Genomic DNA, 21,571 nt, shown 5'->3' with positions numbered 1-21,571 from the left:
CCATCAAATTTTAATCTAGGCTGAAGTAGGGGTGCTCATGGGCAAGTACGGGTTAGTGAAGGTTGATCACAGAATCTCTCTCCCTCAATACCTAATGAAAGACACACACTTTTTCAACTACTAAAAAGGGCTCCAGGGGCTTCCCTAGTTAAGAAGCCACTTGCCAATACAAGGGACATGGGTTTGATCCCACATGCGACAGGCTGACTAAGCCCGCGAGTGCCTAGAGCCCATGCTCCACAACCAGAGAAAGCCCACTCGCAGCAACAAAGACCCAGCTCAGCCATAAGTAAATAAACAAATTAAATAATTTTTTAAAATAATAAAAAAATAAATAACAAGAGTTCCAGGAAAATCCAGCAAAGCCAACCAGTTTCCTGTTGTAAACACCAAAATTGACAGTCAGGGAAAGAAACAAAATTGTGGCCTGACTCTGTGTTCATAGTGGTAAGAGAAAGGAAAACAGATAGCAGAATTCCCAGAATTTCACTCTAACTCCCCTCACCCCCAGCTTGGAGAAAATTAGACTGAAGGGAGTGAGTAGGCAGCCAAGGAAAGCTCTTTGAGGCTAAAGAGACCTCTGCTACCACTCAGGATTCTACCAGACCTGGAAGAAAGTGCTAGTTGTCATTTTCCATACCTAGTCCAGCCAACAGAATGGCTTAAGTAAATAAGGATTGGGTGGGAATGGGTGTTTTTTTTTTTCCCCTTCAAATGATGATAAATGCACAGGTAGGTAGTCCCAGTGGGTCCAGCCACTCCAGATCTTCCTCAGGGAAGCCTACCCTCCCTCTCAGCTCTGCTGCTGTCCTTAAGCGTGTAGTTTTCATCCTCTCAATCTCAGTGAGTCTTTTTTTTTCCCAATGACTTAAACATGCAGACATTGCAGAACTTTCTGGAAGGAAGCAGGGGGAAGGACAAGCAGAGGGCCCTTCTTCATGGCATTTATCTCTTCATTTGGAGAGAATACTCCAGATCTCTGTAATAGTGTCACCAGTTGCAGAGATGAGTCTGGATTCCTGCAGAAAGGGAAGGAAACAGAGGAGATGAGAGTAGATGTTGAAAGAGCCAACTTATGATGCTGTTGTTCAGTCGCTCAGTTGTGCCCGACTCTTTGCAACCCCTTGGACTGCAGCCCGCCAGGCTTCCCTGTCCTCTCCCAGAGCTTGCTCAAACTCATGTCCATTGAGGCAATGATGTCATCCAACCATCTCATCCTCTATCCCCCTCTTCTCCTCCTGCCCTCAATCTTTCCCAGCATCAGGGTCTTTTCCAATGAGTCGGCTCTTCACGTCAGGTGGCCAAAGTATTGGAGCTTCAGCTTCAGCATCAGTCCTTCCAACTTGTAATACCTGCCAGGTAATAGAATTACCTCTATCCTGACACAGTGGGTGAGATGCAGGATCTAGAGGAGAAAGCTCAGAGAGAGACCTCTAGCAGACTCGATGCATCACCTGAATTGCGCTCTCCCCATCCTTGCCCCAGGCCCTCTGACTATAGAAAGTGTAGACCACAGCACCCAATTTTCTGTTGTAGCTTGGACATGAAGATGAAAGGGCTCAGATAAAGTAGGAAGGACATAAAGGACAATTCATTGACATTACATGTGAGCAAATAGAAGGTTCAAGTAGAGCTGCCCGTGGTAGGATGAGCAACTGAATGCATACTATACCAAAAGAGGGAAAAAGTAAAGAAAGGAAACTAGGAATCCAAAGAGTAGTGAGGAATTCAGGCCATGAGAAAGCATTACCCAGAGTAAAATATTGCTGTGTGTTACATAAAAATTTAAATGATGTAGGGACTTCATTGATGGTCCAGTGGCTAAAACCAGGCACTCCCAATGCAGGGGGCCAGGATTTGATCCCTGGTCAGGGAACCAGATTCCCCCATGCAACAACTAAGTATTCGCATGCCACAACTAAAGACCCTGCATGCTTCAACTAAGATCTGGCACAGCCAAATAAATAAATATTAAAAAAAAAAACTTTAGTGATGTAAATAAAACAACTGTTTAAAGAGATGATGATGAAATAATACAAGCTGAGCAGAGATAAGGAAGAGTTAAGGAACAAACTGAGGACCAAAGCCATACAGTATCAGAACTGCTAAATATGTCAGAAATAGACAGGGACCTAACAGATGTTTCTGAAAATATACAGAGAATTCTTCAGGTCCCTAGGCAGAAAAAGCAGACTCCTTATAAAAAGGAGAAAAAACAGCCGACTGCAGCTGCATTCAATGCCAGAAAAAAAGAAAAACAGTGTAGTGCATTGTTTCCCAAGTTCTAAGGGATAGAAAATATGATCGCAAGCATCATCTCCAGGCAGTTATTATTCAGGTAAGAAGACAGATGTTTCCAAACATGAAAGAACTTGGAAGCTGCAGCATCTGTGAGTCCTTCTGGAAAGTAGCTACTTGCTGATAAAATTTAGCCAAGCAAGACATGACGCAAAATACAGGACTTGGGACTTCCCAGGTGGTCCACTGGTTAACCTACTTTCCAATGCAGGGGATGCAGGTTCAATCCCTGGTTGGGGAACCTAAGATCCCACATGTCATGCCGCCAAAACATTAAAGGAAAAAAACCAAAGACTTACTAGATCGAGGGAAGCTGGGCAAAGGGACTGGAGGTGAGTACTAAATCCAGGTAAATAGCTAAGCTGACAGTTTAGGGAACTACAGATGAGGAAGAGTTGTGATTTCAACTTTTTATTTGGAAATCATTTCATGCTTTGTGGAAAGTTGTAAAAATAAAACACAGAATACTCATATAGGCTAAGGAATTGTTTTTACCTAACCACAGTGCAATTGTCAAATTCAGGAAGTGGAACACTATTATCTAATGTACAGGCCCTATTCCTGCTTAGGCAGTTGTTGGTGGTGTCCTTTATAGTTTTTGTGGGTTTTTTCTTCTACCTGATTCAGGATCCAGTTGACTCAGGTCTCTTCAGTCATCTTTATCTGGAATGGTTCTCTGCCTTTGTCTTTTATGACTTAAAAAAAAAAAATAGGCCTGTACATATAAAATCTTTCATTTTTGTTTTCTCAAGTGTTTCCTCATGATATTTGGATCACTCATTTTTAGCAGAAAAATAGCATAAGTGATATCCATTATTGCTTTATCCCATTATTGGTGATGTCAGTTTTGATCATTTAGTGGAGGTAACTTCAAAATATTTGGAAGACAAAAAAAAAAAAAGACAAAGGAGAAATAAGAAAAACATACAGAGAATATGACTAACAAAATTTGAGGTGATAGAGTTGAAAGCAAGCGGAAGTATGCAAACTTCCTCATCTTTTACATCAGGATGATGTTTGATATTATTTAAAATATTTGCTTATATGTAAGAAAATGATATTAACATTTTAGGTTTTTTAAAAAATATATTCTACTTTAAAACTTTACAAAATAAATGTATAGTGTAAATGTATTGGGAGTTCTTAGAAAAGAATATGTCTTTGTGGTAAAGAACATTTTTCTAGGACTTCCATGGTGGTCCAGCGGTTAAAAGACTCCAAGCTCCCAGTGCAGAAGGTGGGGTTCGATCCCTGGTCTGGGAACTAGGATCCCCACATGCCATGTGTCACAGCCAAAAGATTTTTTTTTTTTAAAAAGGATGTTTTCCTGCCCTCAACCATTTTTTATATTTACTTTGCTTTTTTCTTTCTTCTGTTAAATTTATATAAAGTTAAATTTGCTTTTTTCTCCTAAATTTGGTTTTTTCTCCCCTCTCTGTCCTTCTTGCTCTGTATACAAAGAGAAGTGTGTGTGTGTGAGGGAAGACAGCTAATGTTAATTGTTTCTTCTCTGAAAGGGCTGTTCCACAGAAATTGCCAAACCCTCGTCTTTCTTCCCCCCGCCCCCCCATTACCTTCCCCACTTCTGAGAGCAGGAGTCTGTCTGTGTGGGAGGCGAGACTAGAAATCTTCAGACACTGGGGCTGGGGCCATGTCTTGTGCTGTCAAGGTAGAGCCGCTATTTTAGACCTCAGAACACTAGCTTAGAGAAGAGGCTGAAGTCGCCCACAAATGAACCACTTCCCTGGGGAAGTCAGTGACAAAAGCAGCCGCTGAGCCCTGGCTCCCTTGGACTAGCTGAGCAGAGTTCTTTCTGGGAGGACCTAGGCTCCTCAGTGCCGCTGCCACTCACACCCGAGGACAGTGCCAGCTCACTGACCATCTGACACAGTCGTTCACGTGCCACGTAGTGATCGAGTGCCTGCCGTGTGCCCGTGCGCGTGTGCTCAGTCGTGTCCGGCCTTTGTGACCCCATGGACTGCGGCCCTCCAGGCCCCTCTGTCTATGGACCTCTTCAGGCAGGAGTACTGGTGTAGGTTGTCCTTTGCTTCTCTGGGGAATCTTCCCAACCCAGGAATCTAACCCACCTCTCCTGGATTGGAGACGGATTCTTTAGCAACTGCGCCACCTGGGAAGTTATTGAATGCCTACTGTGTGCCTGCCAGTAACAAAACAGAACATTGGTCCTCCTCCTTGAAGGTTTTTAAAAAACATTTGTTTATTTATTTGGCTACACTGGGTCTTAGTTGCAGCATGCAGAATCTTTAGTTACGGAATGCAAACTCTTAGTTGCAGCATGTGGGATCTAGTTCCCTGACCATGGATTGAACCCTGGCCCCTGTATTGGGATCCCAGAGTTTTAGCCACTGAACTGCCAGGGAAGTCCCTCCAGGAAAATTTTTATTCAAGTAGGTTTTTGGGTTTTTGGGTTTTTTTTTAATCCTGAAAATTTATTATTTGGGAGAATTTCAAATATTGATCCTTTGTTTTAGAGCTCATGATACTAATCAGAAAATACACATTTTGAAATGAAATTCAAAAGAAAAGAATAATTACATATAATACAAATTACAAAGTAGTTTGACTGGACCTGCAGAAGCAGAAGTGTGTGTCTTGATTCTGAACTTCAGCACATCCTTAACTTCACACAAGCTAGTTTTTTTCTTAAATGATACATTTAAAACAAATACCCACCTGTGTTTATCACATTATAGAACAGTTTTGTGGACAGATGAGCTCTTTGAGGTTTTCTAGTCCATTGTTCCCTCCAATCATTTGTATACTATTTTCCCTGCAACGTTGTATTCTTAATAGTTTTCTGTAAAATAACCCTCCCTTTTATTCAACCTTTTATTACAAACAAGTTCAGCGATATTCCCAGTTATCCAACTCCAAAGGCATTCAGCTCTTGGTCATTCCTTTTTTTGGTAAAGTTTTTTTTTATGATTTTTAAATTTTAAAAAAATTTAAAAATCTTTATTGAATCTTTGTTACAATATTGCATCTGTTTTATGTTTTGGTTTTGGTTTTGGGGTCTCGAGGCATGTGGGATCTTAATTCCCTGACCAGGGATCCAACCCCTGCCCCCTACATTGGAAGGTGAAGTCTTAACCAACGGACCGCCAGGAAGTCCCTGCGGGTCACTCTTGTTTCAATTTTACTTTCATTGACCTTCTACTCTTTCAGGGATTAATTTGGAGTAAATCCTAGGCATACTATCATTTTATCTGTGAATAACTTAATACCTCTAAAAATAAAATTATTCATTTCTTTTAAATTGTAATGTTATTTTAAAATTAGAAATAATTGGACATGAGTTTGAGCAAGCTCCAGGAGTTGGTGATGGACAGGGAGGCCTGGTGGGCTACAGTCCCATGGGGTCGCAAAGAGCTGGGCTCTATTGAGCAACTGAACTAATATATGTTTGTAACATGAATCAATACAAATACATACCATTTCAAAGTTATCATTCCTCCTATTGTTGTTTCACCAAGACAACATTATAAATGGTTGAGTGTTTCTTTCCATAGTGCTCTTCATTTGTGTAACACTGTTTATATATATAATAATAGTTTTTGTTTTTTACAAAACCTGTATTGTATATATTACTCAAATTTGCCTGTTGTTGTTCAGTCGCTAACTCGTGTCCTACTCTTTGTGACCCCATGGCACACCAGGTTTCCCTGTCCTTTATCTCCTGGAGTTTGCTCAAATTCATGGTCATTGAGCCAGTGATGCCATCCAGTCATCTCATGCTCTGTTGCCCCCTTCTCCTCCCGCCCTCAGTCTTTCCCAGCATCAGGGTCTTTTCAAATGAGTCAGCTCTTTGCATCAGGTAGCCAAAGTATTGGAGCTTCAGCAGCATTCCCACTGATGAATATTCAGGGTTGATTTCCTTTAGGATTGACTGGTTTGATCTCCTTGCAGTCCAAGGGACTCTCAACAGTCTTCTTCAGCACCACATTTCGAAAGCATCAATTCTTCAGGCTCAGCCTTCTTTATGGTCCAACTCTCACATCCATACATGACTGCTGGAAAAACCATAGCTTTGACTATATGGACCTTTTTTGGCAAAGTGATATCTCTGATTTTTAATATACTGTCTAGGTTTGCCTCCCCCCCAAAGTTATATTTATTAAGGTAAAATATACACAAAATTCACCTTTCATAGATACATGGTTCAGTGAGTTTTGACATATATATATACAGTCATATAATATACCCTTACAATCAAGATTTTCTTCGCCCCAAGAAGTTCTCTCATACTCTTCTTATAGTCAATCACTTCCCAGTTCCTAAACACCATTTCTCTCTTCTATGGTGCTATAGTTTTGCCTCTCTGTTGGGTTGGCCAAGAAGATCATTTGTGTTGTCAACCCGGTTCATTCCCTGGTTGGGGAACTAAAATCCTGCAAGCTGTGTGGTGCAGCCAAAAAAAACGCCAAAGTCAAAGTCACAAAAGACAAGGAAAGAATTAGGAACCAGCTGGACTAAAGAAATATGACTACTAAATGAAACTTGTTATCCTGGATTCAATCCTGGACCAGAAGAAGTAAAAAAAAAAAAAAACCACTGTTTCCAATGAAGAATCAATACAGGACTTCCCTGGTGATCCAGTGGTTAAGAATTCCCCTACTAATGCAGGGGTTCGATCCCTGGTCTGGGAAGATCTCACATGCCGAGGAGCAACTAAGCCTGTATACCACAACTACTGAGCCCACGAGCCCTAGAGCCCGTCCTCTGAGCATAGAGAAGCCACTGCAGTGAGAAACTCACATATCGCAACAAAGAGTTGCAATAGGAATTGTTGCGATTTTCTTTAGGATTGACTAGGTTAATCTCCTTGCTGTCCAAGGGACTCTCAAGAGTCTTCTCCAGCACTGTCCTTCACTATCTCCTGGAGTTTGCTCAAATTCATGGCCATTGAGTCAGTAATGCCATCCAACCTGCCACAACTAGAGAAAGCCCACACGGCAATGATGACCCAGCGCAGCCAAAAAATAAATACAAGAGTCAGTACAATAAGTACCCTAAATTTCGGTTCCATGGAAATTCAGGCACAAGAACGTCATCCTCCCAGAAACGGGGAGAAGCTCTGCATACTTGTTCTTTGCAGTGTTGAATGATTTTCCAAGTGTTTATTGATTGCTTGTATTTTCTCTGCTGTGAATTACCTGCCGTGTCACTTATGTATTTGTATCTGCCTTGTAGTCATTTCTCAGTCTTGTTAATTTTTTTCTTTTCAGTTTTTATAACTACAAAACAAGCTTCCTTGTTTAAAAAATAAATACAAACCACATAAAAGGACTCAGAGAGAATGAGAGCCCCTCTCGTCTCCATATCCCACTCTCCAGATGTTCTTCTCCCGCTTATTTCATTTTTTAAAGTTTGCCTCCCACTCTTTTTCCTTCCTTTTACTCCTTAAAAATTTCTAAATATTTCCATGAAGTGAATTACTCATGCAGCAGAAGGGTTTATCTTAATGGACTAGGAAAGGAATGTCTATAGTGGGAAAAAAAAACCTGTATGTTAACCTCTGTAGATTTCTTGATGGACTCATGTTCAAAACATACATGTTTATATCTAAGAATTTTTAAAGTATAAAGACCTTTATAGCAAAGCACATACATAACTGACACGTAATCAGAAATAAGACCACAACTACTTACTGTGAGTAGCAGCTTAAATTCTAGGAACCTAGACTCTTAAATTCTAGGACCCATGAATTCTTAAATAAATGGAAACCATTACAGAGTCTTTGCTGTTATCCTTTGATTAAAAAACAAAAAAATTGGACTTCCTTGGTGACCCAGTGGTAAAGAGTCTGCCCTGCAATGCAGGGGACCTGGGTTTTGATCTGGGAAGATTCCACATGCTGCTGGGCATCTAAGCCCATGGCCACAAGTAAGACTGAATACAGCCAAAAAATAATTTTTTTAACTGTAAGAGTTTTTTTACCTTTTTGTGTTATTAACAGTGTGACTGTATTTGGCTAAACTCTGTGTGGTGCAGTTTGGGAGCAGAGGCGTGTCTTCTCTCACAAGGTTGACTAGCTGAATCTTTTGTTTTTTCATCCTTCATAGAAGAACAGAATGTTAGAACTAATGGGCCACTGGAAATTCTTTTGTAACTTTATTTTATAGATGAGAAAGAAATGTGTGGAATGTAATAGGCCTAAGATGAGGCCCTTGTAGAATAAATTACCGGTTCCTAGCCCTACCCAAGTTAGTGACATTTGCCTTCTATTATTTCAGGAAAGGAACCAGAATGCTAATAGTGAAGCTTTCCCTCATGCATCTAACAAGTGAAGGAAACATTTATTGAATGTTTAAGATATGGCACATACATGGTGTTGTTTAATACTTTAACTCTCAGGTCCCTGAGGAAGAGGAGTCATTCAGGTCATAAGTGATTTGTAAATTAGTAACTGTGGGACTTCCCTCGTGGTCTAGTGGTTGAGACTCCACCCTTCGAATGCAGAGGGGACGGGTTCAATCCATATGGTGATGTACACTTGGTCTTTTCTCACTGCCTCTCGGGAAAGCCAGTTACTTTAGCTGCACTGGAGCGTGGGAATGTGACCTGCAGGATGAGAAATCAGCTTGTCATGAACTGAACTTTTTTTTGTGTGTATTTTTTTCCAGCTGGAAGAAGAGAGATCTGTGCTCAATAATCAGTTGTTAGAAATGAAAAAGAGGTAGGCTTCTCTTTTTGTGTATATTGTTTGTGTGTGTGTGTGTGTGTGTTTAATAAGGAAAATGTCAGAACATGCTGTGTGAAGTGACTTGTAGAAAACATACAACCTTCTTATACTCAGAAAATTGCATTGTGATAGTTTGGTACTCACAACTGACAAATTTGCAAAGTTTCAGTATGAATTACTAACAGAAGATTTTTGATTTTTAAGTCATGTTCAGTTGCATTTATTCAAAAGTATCCTAAAGTCAGATTGTCTCATATTACATACTGCTGTATCTCCTAGTTTCAGTAACTAAAAATACTGCCATTTTACCTAGAGTAATTGATCTGCATATAAATACTGATTTCAGTTATATAAAAAGTTTAATTTTTCACAATAATGGGAACCACCATTTTAAACATTTCTATATATTTTCTGAAAAAGAGCTTTATTATTTGTTATTATTTGATGATAATCAAATGCTATTCAAATGGAAGCTTCTAAAACTTTTGAGTAAGGATAAATGGGCCCCCAGGTATAATCATTTAGAAGCCTGATGCTTATGCTTTCTGATGGTCTCTGTCTGCTCTTTTAAAATGTGCAGTTTGTGTCTAGAGAAACTCTCTGCTTTACTCTGCATGCCAAGCAGGTTTAGCGTGCACTGTTGCTAAGACCCACAGCCTGTACAGTGGTTTGCTGTAGAGTACATCACAATAGTGATGTGCTTTTCTGTCTTATTAAATGCAAAAAGAAAAATAAACCTTTAGAAATAGTACAATCAAAAATTCCTGGGGCTTCCCTGACAGTACAGTGATTAAGACTCCTTGCTTCCACTGCAGGAGGCACGAGTTCAAATTCCACATGGCGCTTGTGCAGCATGGCCAAAAATAAATAAATAAGTTTTTTGAAAAGAATTCCTGTATACCTCAATTAACAAAACATAAGAAAATAAAATAGGGAAGAAAAATTCCTTCACAGTCTTGCAGAGCACCTTATTGTCAATTGTCAGGGCAGAGGAAGTTTCCCTTCCTGACCACTGACACAAGGGTTTACACTGACAGTATCCCTCCTGCCAGCACGGCAGTTGCTGCAGAGTCTAGGGCCTTATTTAGCCCACAAAGATATTCGGGTTGCATAAGCTACATTCTAAAGGAAATTAGGCCTCAGTCCAGGGGTGCCTTCCTCTTTTCTTTTTTTTAAGACGTCTTTAAACTCTTTCTTCTTTAAAGTTTCACATCAGACTGCATATGTGTTTCACAACCACCACACCCCTGGTCCAGCCAGGTGTTCACCAAGTGCCCCTCCTGAGCTGTGGTGACTGGCCTGCTATGCCTTACCCTGGGGCCTGGGTACAAGCACAGCTCTGCCCATGGGAGCCTTGGGATATTTAATTTTACAAGAAAAAAGGCTTTGTTTCTTTAAAAAGAACCCAGTATATGCAGTTATCAAGGGTATGTGAAAACATACTAGCACTTACTCCTGAGGCATTCTGGTAAGGGATGTATAAAAATCAGCAGATGTGAGCACTGATGTAATTAATCCCTTAGTCCTGAGGCATTCTGGTAAGGGAATGTATAAAAATCAGCAGATGTGAGTACTGATGTAATTAATCCCTTTGCATTTATGTAGCACTTGTAATTTGCAGATTTCTCATATCTCTAAACTAACCATTGAAATTTGTATTGGGGCTTGCATTTAAAAATGATGAAATACAAACCCCCAAACTTGGGCAACTTAGCTAAGAACTCAGATGCAGGCACAAGGCCCAGGACTTCAGATCTTTTTACCCAGGGTCTTTTCTCATTGTACATTTAATGTTTGTTTACTTTTACTTTTTAATATTTTTTAAAAAGAAAGATGAGTAAAGCTTTGTTAGTCCTTTCCTTGTGACTTTGACTAAATTACATGCCTCTCCAACTGTGATTAGACATGTGACTTTTTTCCCTGGCTTTAAAAGCTAGAACAAATTTGGATACTTGTCTGTCCCTCTTTCCTTATTTCATCCTGCTCTTGTGTTAGGTCCTGGGTATGTTTAAGAGAATGTCTCTTGAAAATTATTCTTTTAATTGAAAAACACAGATAAAGATAATTTTTTCTGGGAATGAAAAAATTTTAAACATAGTTTCTTATATTTATAACTGTGGTAGGGGAGGGGTTCAAATTGTTAATTAACCCTTATGGAAAGTTAGGTCTATTTGAGAAGTCTGGATGCAAATATATTTTAGCTAATTTGGGGGGACCATGAATGCATTCTGAAAGTCAGTTTTGTAAAGGATTTGTATGTAGATCTAGGTGTGTAATAGTTAAGTACATGTAGCATAGAGTACTAAGAAGAATTGGATACTTCCTTAATTTAAAAGTCTGGAGTGACTTCTCTGGCAGTCCCGTGGTTAGGTCTTCGTCTTCCAGTGCAGAGGGTAGGGGTTCTGTCCCTGGTTGGAGAGCGAAGATCCCACTCATATGCCTTGTGGTCAAAAAACGAAAACGTTAAAAAAAAAAAAAGCAATATTGTAGAAAGCTCAATAAAGACTTTAAATATGGTCCACATCAAAAGAAAAAAAAAACCTTGAAAAAAAGTCTGTAAATTACTTAAAAACCACAAAAGATACTGGAAATGTGGTTGTTCAAGCAAGAACTGAGATCTTAGTCAACATACATAGCCAAGATAGAATATAATTGCTTCATTCAGACTATATTGTTCATTATTTTAAAGTGCAGTACTTACTCCTGACTTGCGGTGAAACTAAATACTTATCATTAAGACATTAGTATCCCCTTCTTGTATTTGCTCTGGTTTTTTTGTTATCTAACGTTGAATCGCAGGCAACATGCAGTGAAAGTTTTTCCCTTAGCCTGAAAATGTAATCATTTCTTAGGAAAACCGGACTCCGAGTTAGGCAGACCTCTTTCAAAGCAGTTTCCAAGGCATCCAGTAAATGGAGCAGAGCTAACCTCGACTTGCTGTAATTGACAGGAGAGAAACATGTTCCTCTGGCCAGAAAGCCTACAGCTGATTCGGGAACCTGTTTGGCTTCCCTCCCTTCTGTAGGCTTTTTGATATCAGAGAAGGGACCCCAGAGCCAAAATCTTAGATGGGGACTATAGAGTCAGGATTAATTCTGCAGGTGACCCCGCAGGATTCCCATCAGGAAGGAACACTGGTGGGCGGTCCTGCCTGCCGGTTCTGAAGCGGTCACCGCCCCTCCAGCTCACTCAGCTCACTGTGGGTGGCTAAGTGTCTGACTGTCTCGAGCTTGCGCTACTTATCAATGCTCATCTCACCCCCTCTCTTTTCCCTTTCCTACACTTGCTTCCTTTGCTCTATCTGTGTGTCTTTGATGGTAAGACTAAAGAAAGTCTATCCACGTTATAATAAATAAATTTCATATATTTTTTAGTAAACCAAGTTGTCGTATATATTTTTTGGCTGCCTTTGTCCCTCTGTGTCTTGCTTTTGTTTTGAAAAATATCCTCAGCAGTATACACACACACACACACACACACACACACTCACATATCTTTTTTATATGTCTATATACAGCACAGAACTTCAGTGCAAATTTAGTTCTCCTTGCTGTATTTGCAGTTCTCTTCACGTTCCTAATATTTGGTTCTTGTTATCTTGGGTTTTTAAAGCTTGCCCCATAACACTTTAAGGTATTTCCTTTATTACCGGAATTTATTTCTTACGTAAGTAGTAAGGAAAGAATCTGGGTTATACGTTCTCTTGGGGGAAAGATTTCTGGCCCCTGAAGCCCTTCTTTCATGTTATGTTTATCTTCCCTCCTTGATATTTTTAGTAAGGCCAAGTCACTCGAGCCAGAGTGGCTTTAAAGTAACACAGGCCCTCTTGTCAATGTGATGTGTCAGTAATGTTGGCAGAACTGGTTTAGTTTAGACCATCTTGGTTTGCACAGTGGGATTTGGGCTCAGGAATTGCCTAAGATGCTGACATTGAAGACCTGTCACCAAGAGGAGCTGCCAAGGTCTATTTGTCCCTTCAGAATTTGGTATACAAATCACAAGTCAGATCCCTTTCTTAACCACCCACCTTTTGATGATTTTTGTCCAAGAAATATGTTTGCTGTCTTCTTAGAAGGCAGCCTCGCTTAGAGGCCATATGTATGTGGGGATAAGCAAAGACACCTGTGCCTTTTTCTTCTGCCAGCTGATGGCGTCCTTATCCTCGCTAACACAAAGAACCAGTGCGATCTTGACAAACTAGAGTCCTGATGATAGAATATAAATCTGCTAATCCCCCAATCCTGGTATTTCTCAGTAAAAATATTTAAAATCACGTTGTTCAAATTTGAGTTGAATTTACAAGTGAATCTCTTGAAATTGTTTGCTTTGAAATAATTCCTTTATTATTTTACAAAGAAGCAGAAAGTAAAAATGGCCAAATCATGGAAATACAAGCTCTTGCTTTAGTGGCCTTATTACACCTTACCTAATGTGCTGTATATAGCAAGGAATTGAAGTAGATTTTACAATAGAATGAACTACCAAACATCCTGTAATAGAAACATAAGAAGCAGAAGATTTATTGAATCTTCAGATAAAAACAGATATTTACTTTCCAGATAGAAAAAGATGCCTATACATTCCACATTCCTTCATTTAAATCTTTGGGGTTTTTTTTTGTTTTTTGTTTTTTTTTTTACTTAAACACGATCCTCTTTCCTAGTGAGGTGTCATGCAGTTAGTAATTTAACAGCATCAAGTGTTCATATAACACTTGGGTGTTGAATTCAAGACATCTTCTGTAAGTCTCAGATTCTTTTCTTACTACTTATTCTGGGGTGTAAATGTAAGCCACACACTGAGATAAATACAACACTTATATTTTCCATCTTTGTGTAGAACTTCAATTTACCATAAACCATGAGAATTCTGTAATTCGTGTGCCGGATATCTTGGGTCTCACTAACCAGACATACATTCTGCCATTTCTAACCTGGGCCTCAGTTTCTGATCCCTCCAGTCGGTTCTAAGACAGACCGAACCACTACACGCTCCATGTTCACCCAGCTCCTCCCAACAGAACCGGAAGCGATTTTTCTCTTTGCACCATGAACTCTCACTGATGATTATCCATGTGAAGGCAGTACCTTAGGTTGTAAGACCCGAGGGCTAGCTAGGAAATTTTCCTCCAGTAATGTTTTTCCCCAAATATTTTTGTGACACAAAGTCTTTTTTCCTCTTGTTTCCCATTGCATGTAATTTAAAAAAAAAAAAACTTATTTCAAAATTTGAGGTTTCCAGGAGCCGCAAATGTAGTAGAGAGAGTCCTATGTTCCCTTCTCTCATCTTCCCCTCACATGCCCATCTTAGCACCCCTGATCCTTTGATCCAAACCAAGAGAGTAACATTGGTCCAGACCTCTTAGCCAAACTCTAGACGTTGTTAAGATTTCCCCAGTTTTTCCACTCATGTCCTTTTTCCTCTCCCAGGATCCAATCTAGGAGACCCCATCGCCTTTAGTTGTCACATCTCCTTAGTCTCCTCCAATCTGTGACACCTCCTCAGTCTTTCCTTGGCTTTCGTGACACTGGGACTTTTGAATTTTCACCACAAAAATGTAAATAAAAGCACACACATTTATAAACACACAGTAGCCTCCTGCCCTTTGGGGTTGTCTCTGTTGTGTCCCTCCTTCCCTGTCTTCCCTTCATCTCTCCCTTTCTTCTCCCACTCCCCTGACTCCAAGAAATATCTTCCTCTCCTGGAAAGCCTGGTGCCCCTCCCTGTGCTGATAAGCAGATGCTGAGTCAGCCTGAGAACAGACTCCCTGCGCACTGACCTGCTCCCTCTAGCTGTCCCCCCCAGCTTCCATTCTGCAGCTGGAAATCCATCTTCACATTTCTGTCCTAGCCTTTTTGTAATTTACCTTTCATTTCTATGAGCAAGTGAAGGTCCTCTTCAGAGTCTTTATGGACAAAAAGTAATGATCCTTCAGTTTGAATAGTGGTCATAATCTCTACTACTGTTTTGGCCCATAAGATCTCCAAAACACACTCTGGGAACTTGCTCAAAGTTACTGAAATTAGTGAGAACCAATCGATACTTCCAGCATAAAACTGCTCTGCATGATGTCTGTATAATCGCTTTGCATGTGTGTATTTTAATTGTTGTTATTGCCTGGTAATCAAGAAATAACAGAATTCATCTGGGAGGGGGGTTAGATTTTTTTTTTTTAATAATTCTTTGCGGGGTGCAACAGTCTTATTTTAATTCGTCTTCCGAAGTTATTAACTTGTTTCTTTAAATTCAAACGGATACAATGATATGCAGATTCTGGTATATCTCTGCATAGGTAAACTTTTTCTCCCCTCACAGTAAGTAAGACTTCAAGTAAAATTTCGCCAGCATAATAGCCTTAAACCCCCTGTAAAACTTCCCTGTGATACTTTCTCCCCTTACATTAAGCTAAAGTTAATTGAGTGTTTTTCTCCGATCCTTGTACTCTGACCACCCTCTCGGTTGATTTGTGGAATTTTTTTGAACTCTTTGGTCTTTTAGAGAATCCAAGTTAATAAAAGACGCAGATGAAGAAAAAGCTTCCTTGCAGAAATCCATCAGTATCACTAGTGCCTTACTCACAGAAAAGGATGCCGAGCTGGAAAAACTGAGAAATGAGGTAGAGTACCCTCCTCAGGGAGCCTTCGCACGGCCTCTCTGTGCCCGGACCCCGAGCCTGAGCCAGCCCATGTGTTTCAGGTCACGGTGCTCAGGGGAGAGAACGCGTCCGCCAAGTCCTTGCACTCAGTTGTTCAGTCTCTAGAGTCTGATAAGGTGAAGCTTGAGCTCAAGGTAAAGAACTTGGAGCTTCAACTCAAAGAAAACAAGAGGCAGCTCAGCAGCTCCTCAGGTAACGTGACCACCGCCGCCTCCAGGGAGGAACTCTTCCCGGGGTAGAGCTGCCCTTGGAAGGAGGCACCTGCGCCGCCCCGCGGTGGGGCGCCCCCTGGCCTGGGCTCTCCCGCGCTTTCATCCAGGGAGACCCCGCTCAGAGGGGGCGTGCCTGCCTCTCCGTACTTCCGGACCTTCCCGCGGTCCTGAGCATTGGCAGAAATTTATATAAGACAGTAGGTGACCGCTGCCGTGTCGGGAGCGACCGTGGGTTCTGAAAGGGCACTGCCGGGAGGAGAACATGATGGACGTGACAGGCCCCCCACCCACTAGTGGGCCAGCCCGAGAGAGCGCCGCCGTGCCTTAGGGGGCCAGGTACGGGACGGGAACTCCAGACATGTGCTCAGAGGCGCCTGTGGGGGTTCCACACCAGAATGAGTTTCTCCCACTGGCCTGTTCGTTGCAAGAACAAGGAAACAAGATAGGATGGCAATTTTTTAAAGTATCCCCCCTCCACTTTTTTTTTTAACATAAGGTAATACTGATACTCAGGCAGAAGAGGACGAAAGAGCCCAGGAGAGTCAGGTAATATGCCTTCCTTTTGCTTTGCTTAGATGTTTGTTTTTTTTTTTTAAATCATTTAATCTTTTGACTAGGTAATGTATTCATATGGTCTGAACATTGAACAGTATTAAAAATATATACAGTGTAAAAAAAAAAATCTCCCTCCAAACACCATTCCTCTCCTGCTCAGTTTCCAACCTCCTAAACAGATAATCAGGGTTAGCACTGTCTTTTTTAATTTTTTCAGAGATTTTTTAAAAATGTATATACAAACCAAGACTAATACAGTCTTTCCCCTCCTTTGTTACACAAATGGCATATAAACTGATCTCCTCTTATTTTTTACAGGTGTATAGTATTCCATTATATGGATCTATACCATAATTTAATCAGTCCTTATTGGTTGACATGACATTTGGGATGTTTCTGATCTTTGAGGTGCATTATAAACAATGCTTTAGTGTACTATCTTGAACCTCTATCATATTACAGGTGTACTAATATTTCTTTAGGATTAATTCCTAGAAGTAGAATTACTCTGTTAAAGGTTCCTTCCTCATCTTTACCTTAAAAAGACAGTTCTTGAAAACTGTTTCCTAAAGCCACAATTATCACAATAGCTTTAGTTGTAAAAGTGAGATTACATGGAGGCAAACTATTCTATTTTTGGAAATGGATGGCGTCACTGACTCAGTGGACATGAGTTTGAGTAAACTTGGGGAGTTGGTGATGGACAGGGAGGCCTGGCGTGCTGCAGTCCATGGAGTCGCAAAAAGTCAGACACGACTGAGCGACTGAACTGAACAGATAGTCCAGAAGTAATAAACATGTGTTTTCAGTTTTAATTATATATTTTGGACATATTTATCCCATTCAAGATTCAAAGGTACAAAAGCCATCTTTCGCTTTTAAATAAAAGAGAAACTCAGTGAGTTGGTGATTTGTTTGTTATGACATCTCTTTTGAAAGGCATGTAAGAATTCAACCAACAGCCTAACTTTAACCTTGGCTAGCATGTCTCTGCTTAGTTTATATGTCTAATGAGCACAAATTAACAATGTTTTCTCTCCCCCCTCTTCCTTTCTGCTTCCGTTTGTTTCATCTGCCACTGCCAACACTTTTCTTCCCATCAGCAAATGGTTTGTTTTATGTTTCCTAATTTGTGAGCATGTCTGTGAGTGTGTGTGTGGCTTCCCACTGTACTTCCATTTTATGGCTTTTTCCCCCTTCCCGATATGATAGGTAGTTCCCAACAGGATATAGTTTTACAAAATACAGTTTGAGAGGTGAGATAACAGTCAGTGGGTCTGCCTTCAATGTCAGAAGGGATATTCTTCAGAGAATAACAAAGCCAGTGATTTCTAGCTTTGTTTTGTAACTGCTCCAGTGGGAGAAAAAGGCCAAATATTTCTTTGAAAATAAATACTGGATGGGCCAAAAAGTTTGTTCAGATTTTTCATCTTACAGAAAAACCCCCAATGAACTTTTTGGCCAACCCAATATGTATGTATGAGTGTACACGCACACACACACACATAATATTTTTTTAAATTATAAAGTAGGATTATTTTTTCCTGATGGACACTTAGAGAAATGAGACCTTTTCATTATTTGTAGACGAGAGGAGAAACTGTTTTTAAATTCAAGTACCCTTGCTTTGAAATGTTGGACAAGAACGTTTCCTCCTGGTGGTCAGTCATCTCCTTACCCCACTGCCCCGAGTCTGGGCCCCAGTCCCCTGAACACTGCCCCCTCAGTGTGTGCCTGCATCAGTTGAAAGGGAGCTTAAGTCTTCTCTTTAAAATCCTTCTTTTGGGACTTCCCTGGCAGTCCAGTGGTTAGGACTCCTCCCTTCCATTGCAGGGGGCACGAGTTCAATCCCTGGTCAGGGAACTAAGATCCCACACGCCATGCAGTGTGGCCCGAAACAGAAAAACCCCAAACAGCTCCTTCCTTTCTCTCTGAAGACGCACTTACCGTCCCACCATAACTAATAAGTGAATGTCAAATTGTGGTCTGAGGAGAATTTACGTAAGCTTTTTCAAATCTACAGAACATGAAAGTCCTGGATTGGTTCTACAGTTTAGCTAAACAAGTAACTGGTTGTGCTTTTTGTACAATTGTGTGTGTGTGTGTGTATAAACGTGTTTAAAAAGGGTTGAGTCACGGCCGTTGCTGGCCCCTGTGACTTCAGCACACTCTGCATCCACAGCCTGAGTATAATTGCTGACTTCTTGATGCTCCAGGGTACACATTTCAGGTATTTTACACATTTTTTTCCCCCAAACAAATTAGATTGACTTCCTCAATTCAGTAATAGTGGACCTTCAGAGGAAGAATCAGGACCTCAAGATGAAGGTGGAGATGATGTCAGAAGCAGCCCTGAATGGGAACGGGGACGACCTGAACAATTACGACAGGTATTTCATGTTCAGCGATGCTGAGTGGAACCTTAGTTCCATCTAAATATGTGTGTGTTTTTAAAGTTAGGTTCTCCAGACAAAGAAGGACAAATATTGCTTCTATGTGGAATCTAAAAAAAAATGGTACAAATGAACTTATTTGCAAAACAGAAATAGAGTCACAGATGTAGAAAACAGGCTTATGGTCACCAGGGAGTGAGGGGATGAGGGATAAATTGGGAGACTGGGATTGACATATACACACTACTATATATAAAACAAATAACTAATAATGATCTACTATTGTAGCACGGGGAACTCTACTCAATACTCTGTGGTGAACTGTATGGGAAAAGAATCTAAAAAAAGAGTGGATATATGTGTATGTATGGCTGGTTCACTTTGCTGTACAGCAGAAGTTTACACAACACTGTAAATCAACTATAATCCAATAAAAACTAAAAAGGAAAATATACATATAACTGAGTCACTTTGCTATGCAGCAGAAAATTAATGCAGCAGAAAATTATAACTCAACTATACTACAATATTTTTTTTAAAAGTTAGGTTCTCCAGTGGATTGGAGAAACAATTGCTTTGTGATTATTTGGCCATAAACTGACTTCCACAAATCTGGCAAGAGAGTGGAAATGGTTTGATGTGAAGATTTTAAATGCGGACCCTAGTAGTTGTACTTGAGGCTCCGCGGACTGGGCCAGAATGCTTGCTTGTGTTTTATTCATTACAAATGATACTGTCTCTTGAATTTCTTCTGAGGGAGATGAGTTTCTGATCATACACATTGGTAACATTTGCAGCGATGACCAGGAGAAACAGTCCAAGAAGAAACCCCGCCTCTTCTGTGACATATGTGACTGCTTTGATCTCCACGACACAGAGGATTGTCCCACCCAGGCCCAGATGTCAGAGGACCCTCCCCACTCCACACACCACGGCAGTCGGAGCGAGGAGCGCCCCTACTGTGAAATCTGTGAGATGTTCGGGCACTGCACTGCCAACTGCAATGACGACGAGACCTTCTGATGAAGCCTCCCACCCAGAACTGGGCTCTCTCAGATGCACTAGCGTGTAGGCAACTGACCACCAGCATTGTGCGTGCAGACTTCAGGAGAACTCACGTTATTTTTGACCCCCATCAACAAATCTAAGAAAATATTTTGATCTTCCACAAAATCGCCCTTTTAGTCTCCCCATATAAGTTTATAAGTTAGAATAATAAATAAGGGGGGTTTTCACCTCTGATTTTTGTCTTGATTTTTAAAAAGTATTCCTTTGCACCAGATGCCATTACACTCATCGTCCCTATGAGGGAGACCTCACAGAACGACTCCTACCCCTTCCAGTACCTTATTTAAGTTAACTTTAAATTATGCCGTTCCTTTTCATATTTGCACTAAAATATTTCCAGGCTGAATTTGTATATTTAGATGTTTGGGTTAAGCTTTGACACTGGAATGAGTTGAAAAAAAAGTATGCCACTTTGCATTTTCATCTACTCATTATTTTATTTTTAGTCAAAGAAATAGCTGAGTTCTTTGCACTACCCGATGTCAGTAGTGCCTTTATTTCAGGCTTGATGATACTTTTAGGTGTGATTATAAAATCATGAAACAGGTAAAGGGAGGGGGAAGCCCCCAAACTGCTGTGGGGACGTTTTATTCTAATCTCGATGCTGCACCCACTTACTCTACTGTGGTGTTTTGTTTTATCGGTTTTGCATAATTTCAGCTTCTATATATGTATATATTTTTGTAAAATCTATATTTTGGGGAAAAAACCTATACAGTATTTCTTTCTTTTCAGATTTTTATCTTTATGAAAAATGAAACACTTAAAATGTTCATCAGGACATAACAGGCTAGGCCAGGATCAGCATCCTGGCTTCGCAGCTGCGTGTTCTCTGTTTTCATTTTCTTTCTTTATCAGGAATAAATAACTGGGAGAATTTTCTCCAGATTTTGTTTTTCTTCTCCAACAAATATCCCCAGCAGTCAGTTAATTAGATAATAAGACACTCTAAAACACCTAAATGAACCAATCTACAATCTTTACAAGTTTTTTTCTTTTACTGTGTTTTTAGATGAATGTACGATGAGAAATTCAACATTAATAGTTTTGAATTTTCTTATCACAAAAAATAAAATGAAGGACCTCAACCACAAGTTTAGCAACCAGTTTGAATCTATTTATCTTCATTCTTTTAGAATATGTAAAAAGTAATAAATAAATGTTATCTTCCAGGAGACATGTATAATAAGAACTTCTATAATTGTATATATGCCTTTGATGTATTTTCCCCTCCAGATTATCAACTATGTGTTTGACAAGTGAAAAATAAATATGTAATCAGTTGAAATTTGGGATTATAAACAAACATCATAATAGGAACTGTTTCACAAACACAAAATGTAAAGCAGTATTAAAATCCAAGCAAACAAGTGTTCTGTATCTACTTTAATAAATGGTTATTCTTTTTTGCCAGTGTAGTAGACTGGTATTATTCTCAGGTTTATTTGTCCTAATGGTTTTTCTTTAAATGAGCAAGAACCAGAGGTCCAAATAGCAATTTCTACTGCAGTCTGTTGAGAAACCGCTTTTAAGAAATGATTCCAAAGCATTCTGTGACCCATTCAGCATAAAATAAATACCCAAGGTGGTTATCCATTGCTTTGTCTCACTATATTACCTGACAGAAATGTAAGTGGCACTGTGCAGTACCAACTACCTATTAAAGAATGAAGTTTGGAAAGAAACT

General features: G+C 40.1%; 1 protein-coding gene across 12 annotated transcripts in view; it reads left to right on the top strand.

Annotated features, from left to right (window-relative positions):
* CLIP1 (CAP-Gly domain containing linker protein 1) overlaps window positions 1-21,302 on the top strand; it is a 118,104-nt gene extending 96,802 nt beyond the window's left edge. For 10 of the 12 annotated variants that reach the window (XM_081540147.1, XM_081540145.1, XM_081540151.1 and 7 more), the window contains 6 exons: window positions 8,943-8,995; window positions 15,500-15,617; window positions 15,698-15,848; window positions 16,365-16,414; window positions 18,689-18,813; window positions 19,614-21,302. In XM_081540147.1, the coding sequence (XP_081396273.1) occupies window positions 8,943-8,995; window positions 15,500-15,617; window positions 15,698-15,848; window positions 16,365-16,414; window positions 18,689-18,813; window positions 19,614-19,839 (723 nt within the window). In that variant the 3' untranslated portion in view covers window positions 19,840-21,302. Of the gene's footprint in view, window positions 1-8,942; window positions 8,996-15,499; window positions 15,618-15,697; window positions 15,849-16,364; window positions 16,422-18,688; window positions 18,814-19,613 lie in introns of all 12 variants that reach the window. The other 2 variants (XR_014068526.1, XR_014068527.1) reach the window with 1 other exon arrangement.
* Window positions 21,303-21,571: the final 269 nt, after the last annotated feature.

The sequence above is a fragment of the Giraffa tippelskirchi genome, chromosome 11 (genome assembly GCF_054371585.1).
Source record: "Giraffa tippelskirchi isolate mGirTip1 chromosome 11, T2T-mGirTip1v1.2.pri, whole genome shotgun sequence".
Classification (NCBI taxonomy): Eukaryota; Metazoa; Chordata; class Mammalia; order Artiodactyla; family Giraffidae; genus Giraffa; species Giraffa tippelskirchi.
This window is presented reverse-complemented; position numbering and strand designations above follow the sequence as displayed.